The 12,933-nt window shown below is 40.7% G+C and overlaps 1 protein-coding gene across 3 annotated transcripts in view; it reads right to left on the reverse strand.

The window, feature by feature from the left end:
* Positions 1–12,933, reverse strand: part of MAP3K20 (mitogen-activated protein kinase kinase kinase 20) — a 90,668-nt gene that overhangs the window by 21,928 nt on the left and 55,807 nt on the right. For 2 of the 3 annotated variants that reach the window (XM_062604816.1, XM_062604817.1), the window contains exon 11: positions 11,017–11,152. In XM_062604816.1, coding sequence (XP_062460800.1) covers positions 11,017–11,152 — 136 coding nt within the window. Of the gene's footprint in view, positions 1–1,782; positions 6,795–11,016; positions 11,153–12,933 lie in introns of those variants that run through there. The other variant, XM_062604818.1, reaches the window with a different exon arrangement.

Raw genomic sequence — 12,933 nt, forward strand, 5'->3', positions numbered from 1 at the left:
CTGACATACTAAACCCCTGGATTCATACTGGCCATTGGCTGGCTCCAACAGCACAGTGGCCATGCTAAATTAAACCCATCACTTTATGTAGATAAAATTATCAGTAGATCTCTGATAGAAACAATTTAGGAAGCAAAAGATGGCAAAGGACTCTCTGCCTGCCTCTCCTCTTGGCTCTTGCCCTATGGGAAGGCTTTTGCTATGGCAATGAAAATAATTCTGTGATTAAGACTGTCCCAAAGATGGGTGTTCTCTGGAAGAGGAAGGAAAACTGTCACTCAGCAGCAGTGAAGCAGAATTTGGAGTTGGGCTGCTGTGGGCAGGCAGTCTTCCTCTGCAAACAAGTCTCTTGGTTTCTGGCAGTGCTTCGCAACTGCTCCCCTGGGGCTGGGGCAGTGCAGCACTTCCCAGCCTCCTCCAGTGCTGTAGCCCCCACAGGGCACGCTTTGTTGTATGCAGGATGGTGTTAGCTCTTGAAGCACAAGGAAACCATGAAGGAGGTGCAGGAGCATGGCTGCGCTAAGTGAAGTTCTGGGATGATTGGAAAACTGACACAGAGAAGACGTCACTACTATACTGATTGCTGTTTTACTCATTCAAGCACACAGTATCCCAAGCATCACCTTCTTGGCATTTCTATCTGGCTAAAGGGTTAACATTAACTGGCGTGTATGTATTTGGACTGTGTCTCCCAAAGGCTCAATACCATGATGTCATTGCAAGCTTATTTGATGTACATAACACTGGCTTACAAGAGACTCGGCTCAGTTACTCACCAGTCCCCAAGGCTTTGTTACCTGCTCCAGAGACATCACGAGCTCTCCAGCTCCCCCCCTCCCCAGCCAGGCATTTTCCCTCCTCGGTGAGCATCGAGCCCAGGGCAGAGCTGCCCTCATGTGCCTGAGCCCTTCCCTGGCTCTCCAGGCAGGAGACCAGTGTATAGTGTAATCCACTCACAACTTCTAGCCATCGCTGTAACACATCCTTTGTGTCATTCCCTTGAGACTCCCATTGAAGGACTTGTGACTGCCTGCCACCCCTTGGTCTGCCTCAGTATCTATGACATTTTGCTACCTACCCCACTTCAGGGACTCATCCTCCTCCACGAATGTCTCCACCAAACCCTGCTGGGCACAATCCATGAGACCAGCTCAAGCCACCTTTGTGAGGAGGACTAAATGGGCCCTCAAACCCACCCTTTGCCCACTGCTTCCCCAAAGGGGGGAGAGCCAAAGGCATCAGGGTGAAGGGGCAGAAAGGAAGATGTGTCTGCCAGGGAAAAAAGAGAGACCTTCCAGACTTTTTCTCTCTACTACACTACCAGCCAACCTTCTTGACCTACCAGCCCTTAGTCAGGCATTCCCTATGTTAACAGCTACCCATAGCCTGGGTGGGACGCTATAGGGCAAAAGTACTGCTTGTGGCAACACCTGAGCACACGGGAGGAAAGGTGGCAATCGTAAACATCCTTAGGAAGGCAATGGGTCGTGCCTGTTGTAGGTACTCATAGTCAAACTGGCTGGTGCTGCGGGAGGAGCCAGGCACAATGATTGTACAACTGAATCATTTACTGCAGAAGTCAAATACTGCATTTTTAGTTGCATAAGGGAGGATTCTGGGTTTTCCCATGTTTAAATATAACCAGTTTTGTATTATTTCAGTTTTTTAAAGATGGAAGAATAAAGAAGTCTCACACCGTGAGTAATATAAAAAGTGACCTAAACCAGCAGACAATAAGGAACCTTTTGAAACACCAGCATTTTACACAGGGACACAGATGCATAAAATTTACTGTCAAAATGTTTATTGCAAAATAGAAGTTTGGAACAAAATGAAGCAAAGGAAAAAGTTCACATCAAAAGAAAGTTTATGACACCAATTGAGGAAATTGAATACATTGCATGATTTCTTTCTGTTTGTTTGCTTTGGTTTTACACTGGAAAATCAAATCCACAGTGTGAATAAAACAAGACATCATATGTCAAGTGCAATAAAGAGAATAACTGACGCTGCAAGGTTTTACCACACAGAAGTGTAACATTGCATGTTCCACACAAATGATATATTCAGTTTACAGCACAAGAGTTTCGGCACAGGCACTGCACTCAGCTTTGGTTTTTCGGAAGGGAAAATGAAGTTTTCTAACAGTGAAAATATTTTCTATTCAAATCTCATCGGTTCACACTTGAAGTGTAAGTAGCATTGACTCCTACTATTCAGTACAAAACTTCTTCGGTAGTGCAAAAGCAAGAAATGCAGTGGACTATATCTGACTTTAAAAGGCGTATGAATATTCAGCACACAATATAAAATGTTTAAAGAAAGTTGTTGGTTCTACAGTTTTAGAATTAAATCTTCACACATCAGAAATCTCTGTGCAGATTTTACAGTGTACACTAAGTCAAAGTCTGGGGGAAAAGGGAAAGGTTTCTCCCCCAGGCTCCTACCAGTGCATTTTAAGGGCTGTGAAAATTACTAAATGAACTTACTTTTCTACCTGAATGTTCTACCTAGGCCTGTAGTTAAAACCTCTGTCAAGGTAGAAGTCTTATTAAAAACCTGTAAAAGCTGCCTGATTACAGAAAAAGGAAGTACAGTTCTAAAGACACACAGTAACACTCCTGAATACTTAACAGTGACATGCACAGTATGGATTTACTGCTACTGCTGACAGCAATATAAATCATTATTGCAAATGTTTAATGCAGAATAACTGCTTTAAAACCCAGAAGGAAAGGCACTCAACATCTAACAAAACCACAAGAACAATAAACAAATGACTGTGACAAGGAGCTGTGTCAGACTTCACTTCCCGGAAGCCCTTCCTATCAGGCAGCGCAGAATGGGCCGGGATGCAGCACACCTACACACAGTACCCTGGGACACTTGCTACTCCAAGGAATTAGTCCTGTGATTGTCACATCTAAAGGTTTTCCTCTGGTAATTCCCCCTTCCATTTTTTCCTGAAGGACAAGAAAAGGAGTTGGGAGTTGGACACCCTGGCTTGGTCCCAAGCTCACCCCCTATCTTTAAGCAAGCCAAAAGCTGATCACCATTCTTCTTTTGGGCCATTTACCCATCTAAGTCAACACTGGCATTGCAACTGTCCTGTACAGTAAAACCAAGAGGTTCAGGCCTCCTGTTCTTACCTTTCTCCTCTGTCAAACGCAGCAACATAATTTTACTGCAGATACCTCCAGGGCTTTATGGAAGGTAGAGAAAACCGGGATCTCAAAAGGCGTGGTGGGGACTAGTGAGCTGAGAGGCATATGAAGCATGGGAAGGCTTTTGGTGGCTTTGCTCACAGCCCAGAGCAGCCACAGTAACACCTTCTGGGTTTGGTTAATGCTTTCATAAGCTGACACACTATCTGGCTGTGGACTGCTGTGGAAATCTATATAGCCTGGTGATAATACAGGTAGAAGACAGACTGGGTTGCACTGCAGAGCAAAATCAGGTGTGGACGATGAAATATTCTGACCTTCTCCAACCAACACACCTGCCCACCAGAGCTACTTTCAAAACCTGTATCTAGTGAGAAGCATATCAGAAGCAGAAACAACACAGCTTGATTCTCACTTACGATTTTTGGCTTGTAAACTGGAGACATCTGGTACGAAAGTCATCACAGGAAAGCAAAAATGCAATTAATACCACTGTTTTTTTTTAGTAAGCCTAGCCAATATAGTAATTATAACACTGTCTTCAAGGGAACTGCATCAGAAGAGTTTGTCATGTTATCACCTTTTCAGAGGCCTTTGCTTCTTTGAACACAAAGGTTAAGTTTTACAGGAGTTCTAATTTTTCCTTAATACATTATTTGTCAAAGCAAATTAAGCTATATGGGGAAAGAAAGGGGAAAGAGGGGGGAAAAAGTCCATCTTTGTTTCAATAAAAAATACTGGAACTAAGTAGATGGCAGGAATTCCTGTGAGCATGCTCCCAAATTCTGGTATTTTGCTGAAATAAGTTACACTCTTGGGTAAGCACAAAACCTTGAAGACAGACTTAAACCTTCCAACTGTGACAGTGATTTTGCAATTATGAAATCCTGTGTCATACTACTTAGGGACTATTTTTTACTTTGGTAAAGACTGAGGGAGTGGATTTACAAACCCATGCAACTATAAATGTGCATGAAGTGCTCTGAGATTGTCAGATGCTAAGGAAATGCAAAACATCAGTACTAGGGACAGATTTTATGTTGCTTTTTCTTTTGCCTACTAAATGTGATGAACCACATTTCATTTTCAGCTAAAGCTGTACAACCCTACAGTGGTAATTTACGCACAATGGCACACATCTTAAGATCTAAAGTGCACCTATTAGATTACACGAATCCATCAAATTTTGCTGGGTATATACAAAAATAGTATCATTGCTGTGGGTGTTAGCAGACACAGACTTACAAAAACAGTACAAAACTGCACTGGAAAAAAGCTTATTTGTGCTTATTTCCATCTTATTTCCATTATTTGCCCCTTAGTCCCTTTTTCTCCCTAAAATCAGGTTGCTTTAATGGCTCTAAGAAGCCATTGCTACCTGTGCCAAAGGAACAAGTTTCTCCTTGGGATACTCTGTAAACTTCTTGCATCATTTACGTTACAATTCTGCCATGAGAAAAGCTTCCTGATACAAGAGGGTTAACTTAAAGCCAATGGATCTGCCACTGTTAGGAAGAACGTGGAATATGGAATAACATCCTACAGAAATTAAGCATCTTGGAGGGTCTAATCACGTGTCAACTGAGTGAAGAAGGCTAGCTCAAAGCGCAGCACTCACTGCCTTGCAGGTTACCAGACCAGTGCTGATGCTTAAGGATACATCAACTCTCACAAGCCAAAGAGATGTCCACTTGTCACTCTAGATAAACTCCTTTAAAGAACTTTCTCTTTTGTTGAGTGAACATGTAATGATTTCAGGCCTGCTGTTATCTAATGTATCCATTTTTCTCTAAGCTATCTACAAAAACACTCACCATAATATGTAGGTTAGAGCTATGTAACACACAAGCCTGTAATTAAAGAAGCCACTCAAAACCTGAAGTTTTCATAAAAGAAACCCCTCCAGTAATTGAGAATGGAATTTTGATGTCTTATTCCCACTACAGCTTAACTAGTTTTTCTTTTGAAATGCTGCCCTTCTTCCTTGGGCAAATGTTTTACAAAAACATCTTCCTTTCTAACCTGCATTTGTGTTTGCGCTGGTTTTCCCTCCCACCTTCTGCATTACCACTAAAGGAGTCATCAGGAGAAGCATACTCACTGCTCTCAACATTAAGTGCCTGGCAGGCAATTATTGCCAGCAGATTGTTACACACCGAGCTTTACAGTAAGTCATAACCGCAGTGGCAGTACTTTAAAAGTGATTTAACTGCACAAACCAGATACACAGAGCCTAGCAAATGTCCCTCACATTACTGCCCTCACATTACTGCCCCCAAATGCGAGAATGTCACACAAGCCACAGTGGTAAGGCCCAAGCTGGAATGTCACTGTGGCTCATCTTCGTCCTTTCATAAGGGTAGCGCGCACTCTTTAGGAGATGCGACAGAATCAAAATTTACTGACACTGATTTTTACTCTCAGGTACAAGAATAAGTCCATCAAAGTTAATGAGGCTTCCTGGATTTACATCAACATAACTGAAAATTACCTTCTAGAGCACAATATCTGATAATAGATGCAGAGGTCTGATTGCAGCTCTCTTTGCTAGAGTGAATTATATACACATACAAGTGAGGAGAAAAAAGAACATTTATACAAATCACCTACTAATAGGGACTACCTGAATTCTGCTGCTATTCAGTTTTTAGCCTGTGTATTTAAGTAACCCCTCTCTTCCCCGCAACCAAGCTTCTCTCTTCCTAGAAATATATTTGTGACTTCCCACAATGTGGCCTTGAAAAAATTCTTGAAATTAGAAACACAGCAAACCCCTTCACTGCAACAGTGAGAAAGAATGGATGGTAGAGAATAGCAAATTTGGAAGTACAAGTATATTCATATGATTGACAATTAAAGGAGTAAGGGAAATGACAAAAAACACAAAAGAAAAATTTGAAGTACATTAATGGCATTAAAGGCATTGAAGTTTCCCCCAATGTTTTCAAATCTTAAGTTTATCAAGCCACAGTTTCTGTAATCAGGCATCAAGAATTATAATCATGGTTCTTAAAATAATAATAATCTCAATTAATTTGGAAAGTTTAGTTCCAAATTTAATCAAAGCAGAAATAAGTCAGCACAATCTAAACAAAAACAACATGTCTTTCTACACACAAACATGCTCAGCCTGGAAAATGTCTCACATTTTTTCTTTACTTTTACAGGATTTAAACAGACCAAACTGACAGGATTCTCATTCTAAAACTTTATTGTTTTGCTTTGCTAAAACTGATTTCAGGGTTAATTCTATAACTGATTTCATTCGCTGCTGTCATCTGTGTCATCAAAATAATCATCATCATCATCGTCATCTGACCAGTCGAATTCACTGAAACCCAAAGCCATGTTGATTTTCTTTCCTTTTCTCATAGAGGTGGTTTTAGAAGAATTCTTTTTGGCTTGCATGTTTATCTGCATTCCAGAATGCAGGACAGATCCTGCTTTGTTCAGAGAGAAGATATCCCCAAAGCCCGTCATCATCAAGGCCTTCAGACTTTGGTTCATGCCAGCTACCTCCCCGTTACTTGTTGATGTGATCTGACATGACATCTCTGCACTCTTTGACTCCTCTGTTTTAGATTCAAAGTAAGACTCCTCAGACATTCTTGCAGCAAGAGGTAAGAAAAACTATTTAAAGGAGGAAAGGACAGATCAAAAGTGAAAGTTAGAACCAATTTAAAAATGGAGGGAAAAGACACCACCAGATTAGTTGGCAATCAACAGAAAGCACAAAATTAGTGAACCTAAACACGGAGATCAAGTCAGAATTCATTAAACCAGACAGCTTCATTTTGGGGTCATTGTTCTTAAACTAAAGTGCAAAATCACTGAGTCGCATGGCAAGAACCACAGGTAGCAGAGCTTTCTTGACAAAAGAAGGTTCAAACTCTTTAATCCTTCATTTTGCACAGTGAAAAACAGAATGTGGCATTTCCCAGCCAGGCGGACTGGCTCCCAAGGCAATGTGGGTACAACAGAAGTCAGTGAGTTGCTTAATTGAACCTTTCAGGATTGAAGAATAAATCACGTTAAGATCAGAAAACCCAAACAAGCTCAGAAAGTTTGGTGCAGAAGTAGCAGCCCTCTAAATATCAGAAGTAACAGCAGCAGTATTATTTGTGCAAAGACTGGTTTTGAGCGTATGCTCAAAAGGAGAGGAAGGGGTCACCCTGCAACAGCCGCAATCAGAAACGAGCCTCTCACCAATGCAAAGGACATACAGGAACTGGCCTCCAGCCCACACCAGCACCTTGCTTCTGGAAGCTGTCCCAGGGAGGAGCAGGCAGCGGAAGAGGGGCTGTTTGGTCAGCTTATCAGCTTCTTCAGCTTGGTTGCATTTTCATTTTATTTTAGTGATACCAATAGACATCTACCATATGGTTGTACATTATGTTAAATCTCTACTGATTTAATTTTCACAGATAACAATATTTTCCTGACCCAGTCTGTTTGTAATAACAAATGAAATGTGTCCTCTCCAGCTAAATAATGATTAATGCCTCTTCAGAGTGCCTGGGCTAGTAATCTCTGTGACACGCTTGCCTGTTGTCCACAGGGAGTAAAAACTTGGGAGTTTTATCCTAAACTACCTACTAAACCAACAGCAAAGGAGCTGTGTGTGAACACCTGAACTGGCCTTTCTTTCCAAAGCTGTTTGCAAAATCACCTGTCCAAAATTCATTCCATGTCTTTCTTTGTTAACCTAACCAGAAAACTGACAAAAGAGCAAATGGCAGCTCGTCACAACAGTCTACAGGGGTCACCATGGTGATGTCCTAGCCTGTAACAAGACTTCATGGCCAGGCTAACAAAGAGTGCCCCTTTCTTGGCACAATCACTTACATTGACAAATCAACAATCATTAAAAGGGAAAAAATGTGTCTTTTGTGCCTCTCAAATTTTCCCTGCTTACACAGGCTTTCTATTTGTGTTGTGCTTAACAGAAGTTAGTGATCGTGGTTTAAAAAACAAAAACAAAATTAAGAAGTTGGGGAGAGGGGGTACATCCTATGGCTAAGCTTCTGTACAGGAGAAACAATTACACCATCACCAGATCAAGGTTTACACCTGGATCAAGGAAACCAAAAGCTCCTCCTGATAAAGAGGAGTACTTTAAAAGCAAGACGTAGCCACAGAAATGAGATGCCCAGCACACACGATTCAGTGCCAGGTAGTTCCTCCATGACTTTAGAGTTTTAGTCACTTTATATCCACAGAAGAGAATCGCCTGATGATAAAGCTGCAAAACAGCCTGCTGCTAAAACACATTTCTGTGTCAGTGTTTGTGCAATGCCTGGCAGTGGGTAAGCTGTGAAAGAGCCATAACTGTGGCTCATTTTGTGAGTTACAATCACCTTATTTCATCCATATTTTGCCACCTCGTTATCTGGAGAACTTAGGAGCTCTCTGTGACAGGGCCTGCCTGGTATTGCAGTGATACTGCAGTTCATGATAACTATCTTGAAGAGACTTTATAGATGGCTGGGTCCCCTGATCTCTGTATAAGCCACTGCTCTTAAATGACAACCTCTAGGTGTACGTCACCACAGATAAATATCTGGATTTCATGCCTTGCTCACTCTCTCCCTCTAAATATCAGCTTCTGAAAGTCAGGTTCTCTTTTGAAAGAAGTCTCCCATTTCACTGCAGCTGTGGATATACTCTACTCCTCCAAAAGGCTCCAGATTCCCTTGTGCAAGATGCTCTTGGAGATCTGCACAAAGGGAATCTGCAGAGATCAGACTCAAAGGTGTCTGGTTTATAAGACAGAAGAAATGGGTTCAAAACAAGAGCAAGGAGAAATACTGCTTTCAGGGAAGTGTTTATAAAGATTAGTCTCATACTTCTCACATGCTAACATGTGTAAAAAGCTATACTTTATTCTATGGGGTAGGAGCAGCCTTCCACTTACAGCCACCTACCATGCAGAATGACAGGATGAAGCTTCTACCAACCCTAGAGAACACTGGAGAATCAAGTGCCAGAGACGGCTTCCCTGTTCTCCTTTCACCTAGTTCAAGTTTCTCCTCCTGAACACCACTTTAATAGTATTTACTGGCCTCTGGTCTTTACTGCAGAGCAAAATTAAGATGACAGTACCAGCTAAGACATAGCAAGGCCTAGCGTTGGCTAAGAACCTGGTATAAGCCTAGTGGGCACCCTAAGCTGTGTTATTGGCTCTGGTTGCCCTATCTTTCCTACTGTTTTTACAGCAAACATAGCTTAAAATCAAGCAGCGCACCTCCCTCTTGCAATCCTCCAGTTGGATACTGCTGAGCAGACATACCCTGAACCAAGGGGTGGAGGAAGACACTTGACTCCAAGGATTACAGCTTGCAAACAGAATGCTCAATATTTTAAATGGTTTACAGCTATGAATTTAAAACATAGTTGTGTTTGTAACCAGTGCCTTGTAGAACTTTATTTGCTATGAAAAAAAAACAAACAAAAAACCCAACCCTGCTTGAACAAGCCAATTTTTGCTACTATACCATTTTTTTTCCAACAAAAGGGCTTTTTAAAAGCTGTTCCATGTAACAGTTCGATAAAGACCTATGGGAAAAAACAAACCTGTATTTCTCTATTAGAAGAAATTGCATTTAAATGCAATAGGAGAGTTGGGTTAATGTTATGCAGAAAGATAGCTCATGCTTAGCACAACAGGCTGCAGCACAGTGCTTTATTCTTTCAGCAGTGCCAGCTCTAAGTGAAAAGTAGAAGTCATAAGCAAGTAAGGCATAAAAAACCCTAGGGCCTTGCCCGTGAAAAGATTTGCTCATTAAGGCTGTGTCTCATGCTGTGCTCAGGACAGATGATGGCCCACAGCTCAGTTACTGGAAGTTTGCAAGCATTAAAGCAGGCATATAGATATCTACTGAGAACATACAGTATCTGCACATAGGAAAACATTCATTCTTCATGATTTCATTACTGCATGTTCACAGCTGGAACACGAATGCAACTTCATTCAAACAACAGCAATAAGCTATGGCTTAAAAACAAGTTGTATATAGATGGGTCTGGCTGGAATCAAGGCTGTAAGCAGGATAAAATTGTGCATAGGAAAAATCATATGCTGCTGCAATCTCAATTTGGTACTTGTTTTGGCTAGTGCTTTAAAAACAAGTAAGTAATGCGGTATTTTTCTTAACAACAATTCTGTTGTAACATGTCTAGCCATGCACCAACCCTGTGGTCCTCCCTCTGCCAATCAGTATTTAAGAGCATCACACTTCATAAAGAAATTCAAGATCATCCAAGAAAGGGTTTTGTTCCAATTTATTATTAGAAATGTGGCAATCCTAACAGCTACTAACTCGCCAGTACAAGTTATGAACAAAGCCCTAAATTAACACTTCAAATTTTGACCCCCTCTTTCCCAGAATGAAAACTTCTTCTCGAAGAAAAGGGACAGAATTTAAAAAATTTACATAGGTCTCTCAAACCTTCTTCTTGAGAAAAAAAAAACGATTCTTACATTTAAGACCAAATCCTGCATTCATTAAAGTCAACAACTTTCTAGCTGAAAAATGAATTTACTGAGTGCAATCAACTTTTAAAGCTGAGAACTGTTATTAAATCAATGGGAAACTACTTAAGTGCCCATGGCACCATATGAACTATCAGCAATATCTGATATCAGATGGATTAGCCATTTTTTTTTAAAACAGTATAGTTATTTGCAGTGATGTAATAAAATAGATTTTAACTGGCCCAAAGGAACAACTAAAGATAACAGGGGCACTATTCCTTTGGTGTGCCTGTAGACACACACAGATGCACATACACATAGACAAAGCTCCAAACACTTTCTGAAGTAAGATGAAAGGTTGAATTATCATCTACTTACAGGAGTATTGGACTGTTCGGTTAACTTCTGCTCCCACATCCTCAAACGCCGCTCCCGTTCCTTTAGTTCCTGCTCCTTAAAGCTCAGATCACGCTCCAGTTTCTTTAGTCTCTCTAAGGTTGCCTCAATTTCACATCTGCACGGAGACAATTTGTTACGTCTTGTCTTTTCCTGGCAGATATAAACTGTTCATAATTTTCTACTTGAATGTTAATTAAATGTGAAAGGCTGAAAAGTACAAGACTAACTCAAGCAGTTCATTTAATTACCAAATGCAAAGCCTTTCAGAGCTTTAAGAACAACTGGAAATGTTTATACGTGAGAATAACCATAATACCTTCAGTTGAAGAAAAATATCATTTAAAAGAGTAAAATGCCACAGCATAACAACACTTTAAAAACTAGAATGTCATCTTTTCCCTCAACATCATGAAACACAACCTTAACCACAAAGAAACTGCACTAAGAACTGGTAACAGGACCATCATTAGCAACACAATATGGGCAGTCTAAGAAGCCCATTTGCCCGAGTCTGTAACGTGGCTGTAAATATTATTTGGACTTAAAATATACAGAAGCACCACTGGGTCTTTTTCACACCCACATTCCCATTTCTCTAGGTGAAGATACAAGAGCAAGAATACATACCATGATAGGACCCAACCCTGCAAAGAGTTACAAACACAAGCTTCTTGAGTAGGAACAGTTAATAAAAGGACTTGGTTTACTTTTCTCTGCTTCTCACCATACACACAAAGGTGCAAAAAATAAGAAAGGCAGGAAGTCAACGCAGTTCTCTAAGAAGCTTCAGATACTGTCCTTATTGGTTACACTGCCTGTAGTTTCTGTTGACTTTGGGTATGCGTTTCTTTTAAACACATGACCTGAACTGCTCTTGGAAAAAGGTTTAACAAGTTTTGCACTAAAAATGCATGGGTGTATACTACAATGTACAGAAAACATAATTCTGCCACTAAATTGAGCTACACATTCATGCGTGTGGGATAACTAAAAAAAAAACTCACCCCAAAACAACTCCGATTTGTATCAGAAGTTGTATTTGCATTTAACAAACCATTTCTGCGACTCTTTGGGAGACCATGTACTGCCTGCTACCTGTGTCTTGAATATTACTTCAACTGTTTCCTGTTCATATTGTGGGAACAGTCAATCATAGCGTTTTGTTTTCCACCTAAGAGTGAACAAGCTTCTAAGGGGCAAAGATCCTGAAGAAAACTCTGCAGATAGCTACTGAGACTGCAATACCAAATCTTCTGCTCAAACTTTCACAATGTTTTCCCTTTAGAAACACACTGCAAACAAAATCTGCTCCTTCTGATGTTTTAAAAAGAAAATAAAAGGGCTTTAGGTGGTGGTGGGGAGAATGATTTCTTCCTGTAAAACTCCTGTCCTCGTTCCTAGCATGGAATGATTAAGCTCTTCTCCAGTATCAACTTAAAGAAGTTCAGGCTCTCAATGTGGGAAATGCATATCCAAATAGCCTATTTAAGTAAATGAAGTAATTTAAATATTCCAAATCTTATAGATTCCTTATTTTAATGAGACCCCTCTGTCAGAGAGTAATGCTTACAAAGTACAGCAAAAGGATTCAGAGCTGGAATAACTAGCAAACTCTACTGCAAACTCTTACCACCATGCTTAATTCTACTGCAAAAATCAGCCACCTGGGGCAAGGGCATTTATCACACTTAAATCCTGCTGAGTGAGCTGTTCGATGTGGTGGTCAGAACAAATGCCCCTCACAATTATTATGCTTCAGATTTCAAGCAAAATTCTCGCTCGTATTTAGGCATGCAAAGGTCAAAGCTGATCTCTGTGCTGGGTGGAAAGTGGTCACGCATCTTAATAAGGAGACAATAAAGGAAGAAACTGGCCAGAAGGTCAGAAAGTGACTCC

This window comes from Pezoporus occidentalis, unplaced genomic scaffold (assembly GCF_034315485.1).
Source record: "Pezoporus occidentalis ecotype Australia unplaced genomic scaffold, CSIRO_AGI_Poc_V1 ctg88, whole genome shotgun sequence".
NCBI classification, from domain to species: domain Eukaryota; kingdom Metazoa; phylum Chordata; class Aves; order Psittaciformes; family Psittacidae; genus Pezoporus; species Pezoporus occidentalis.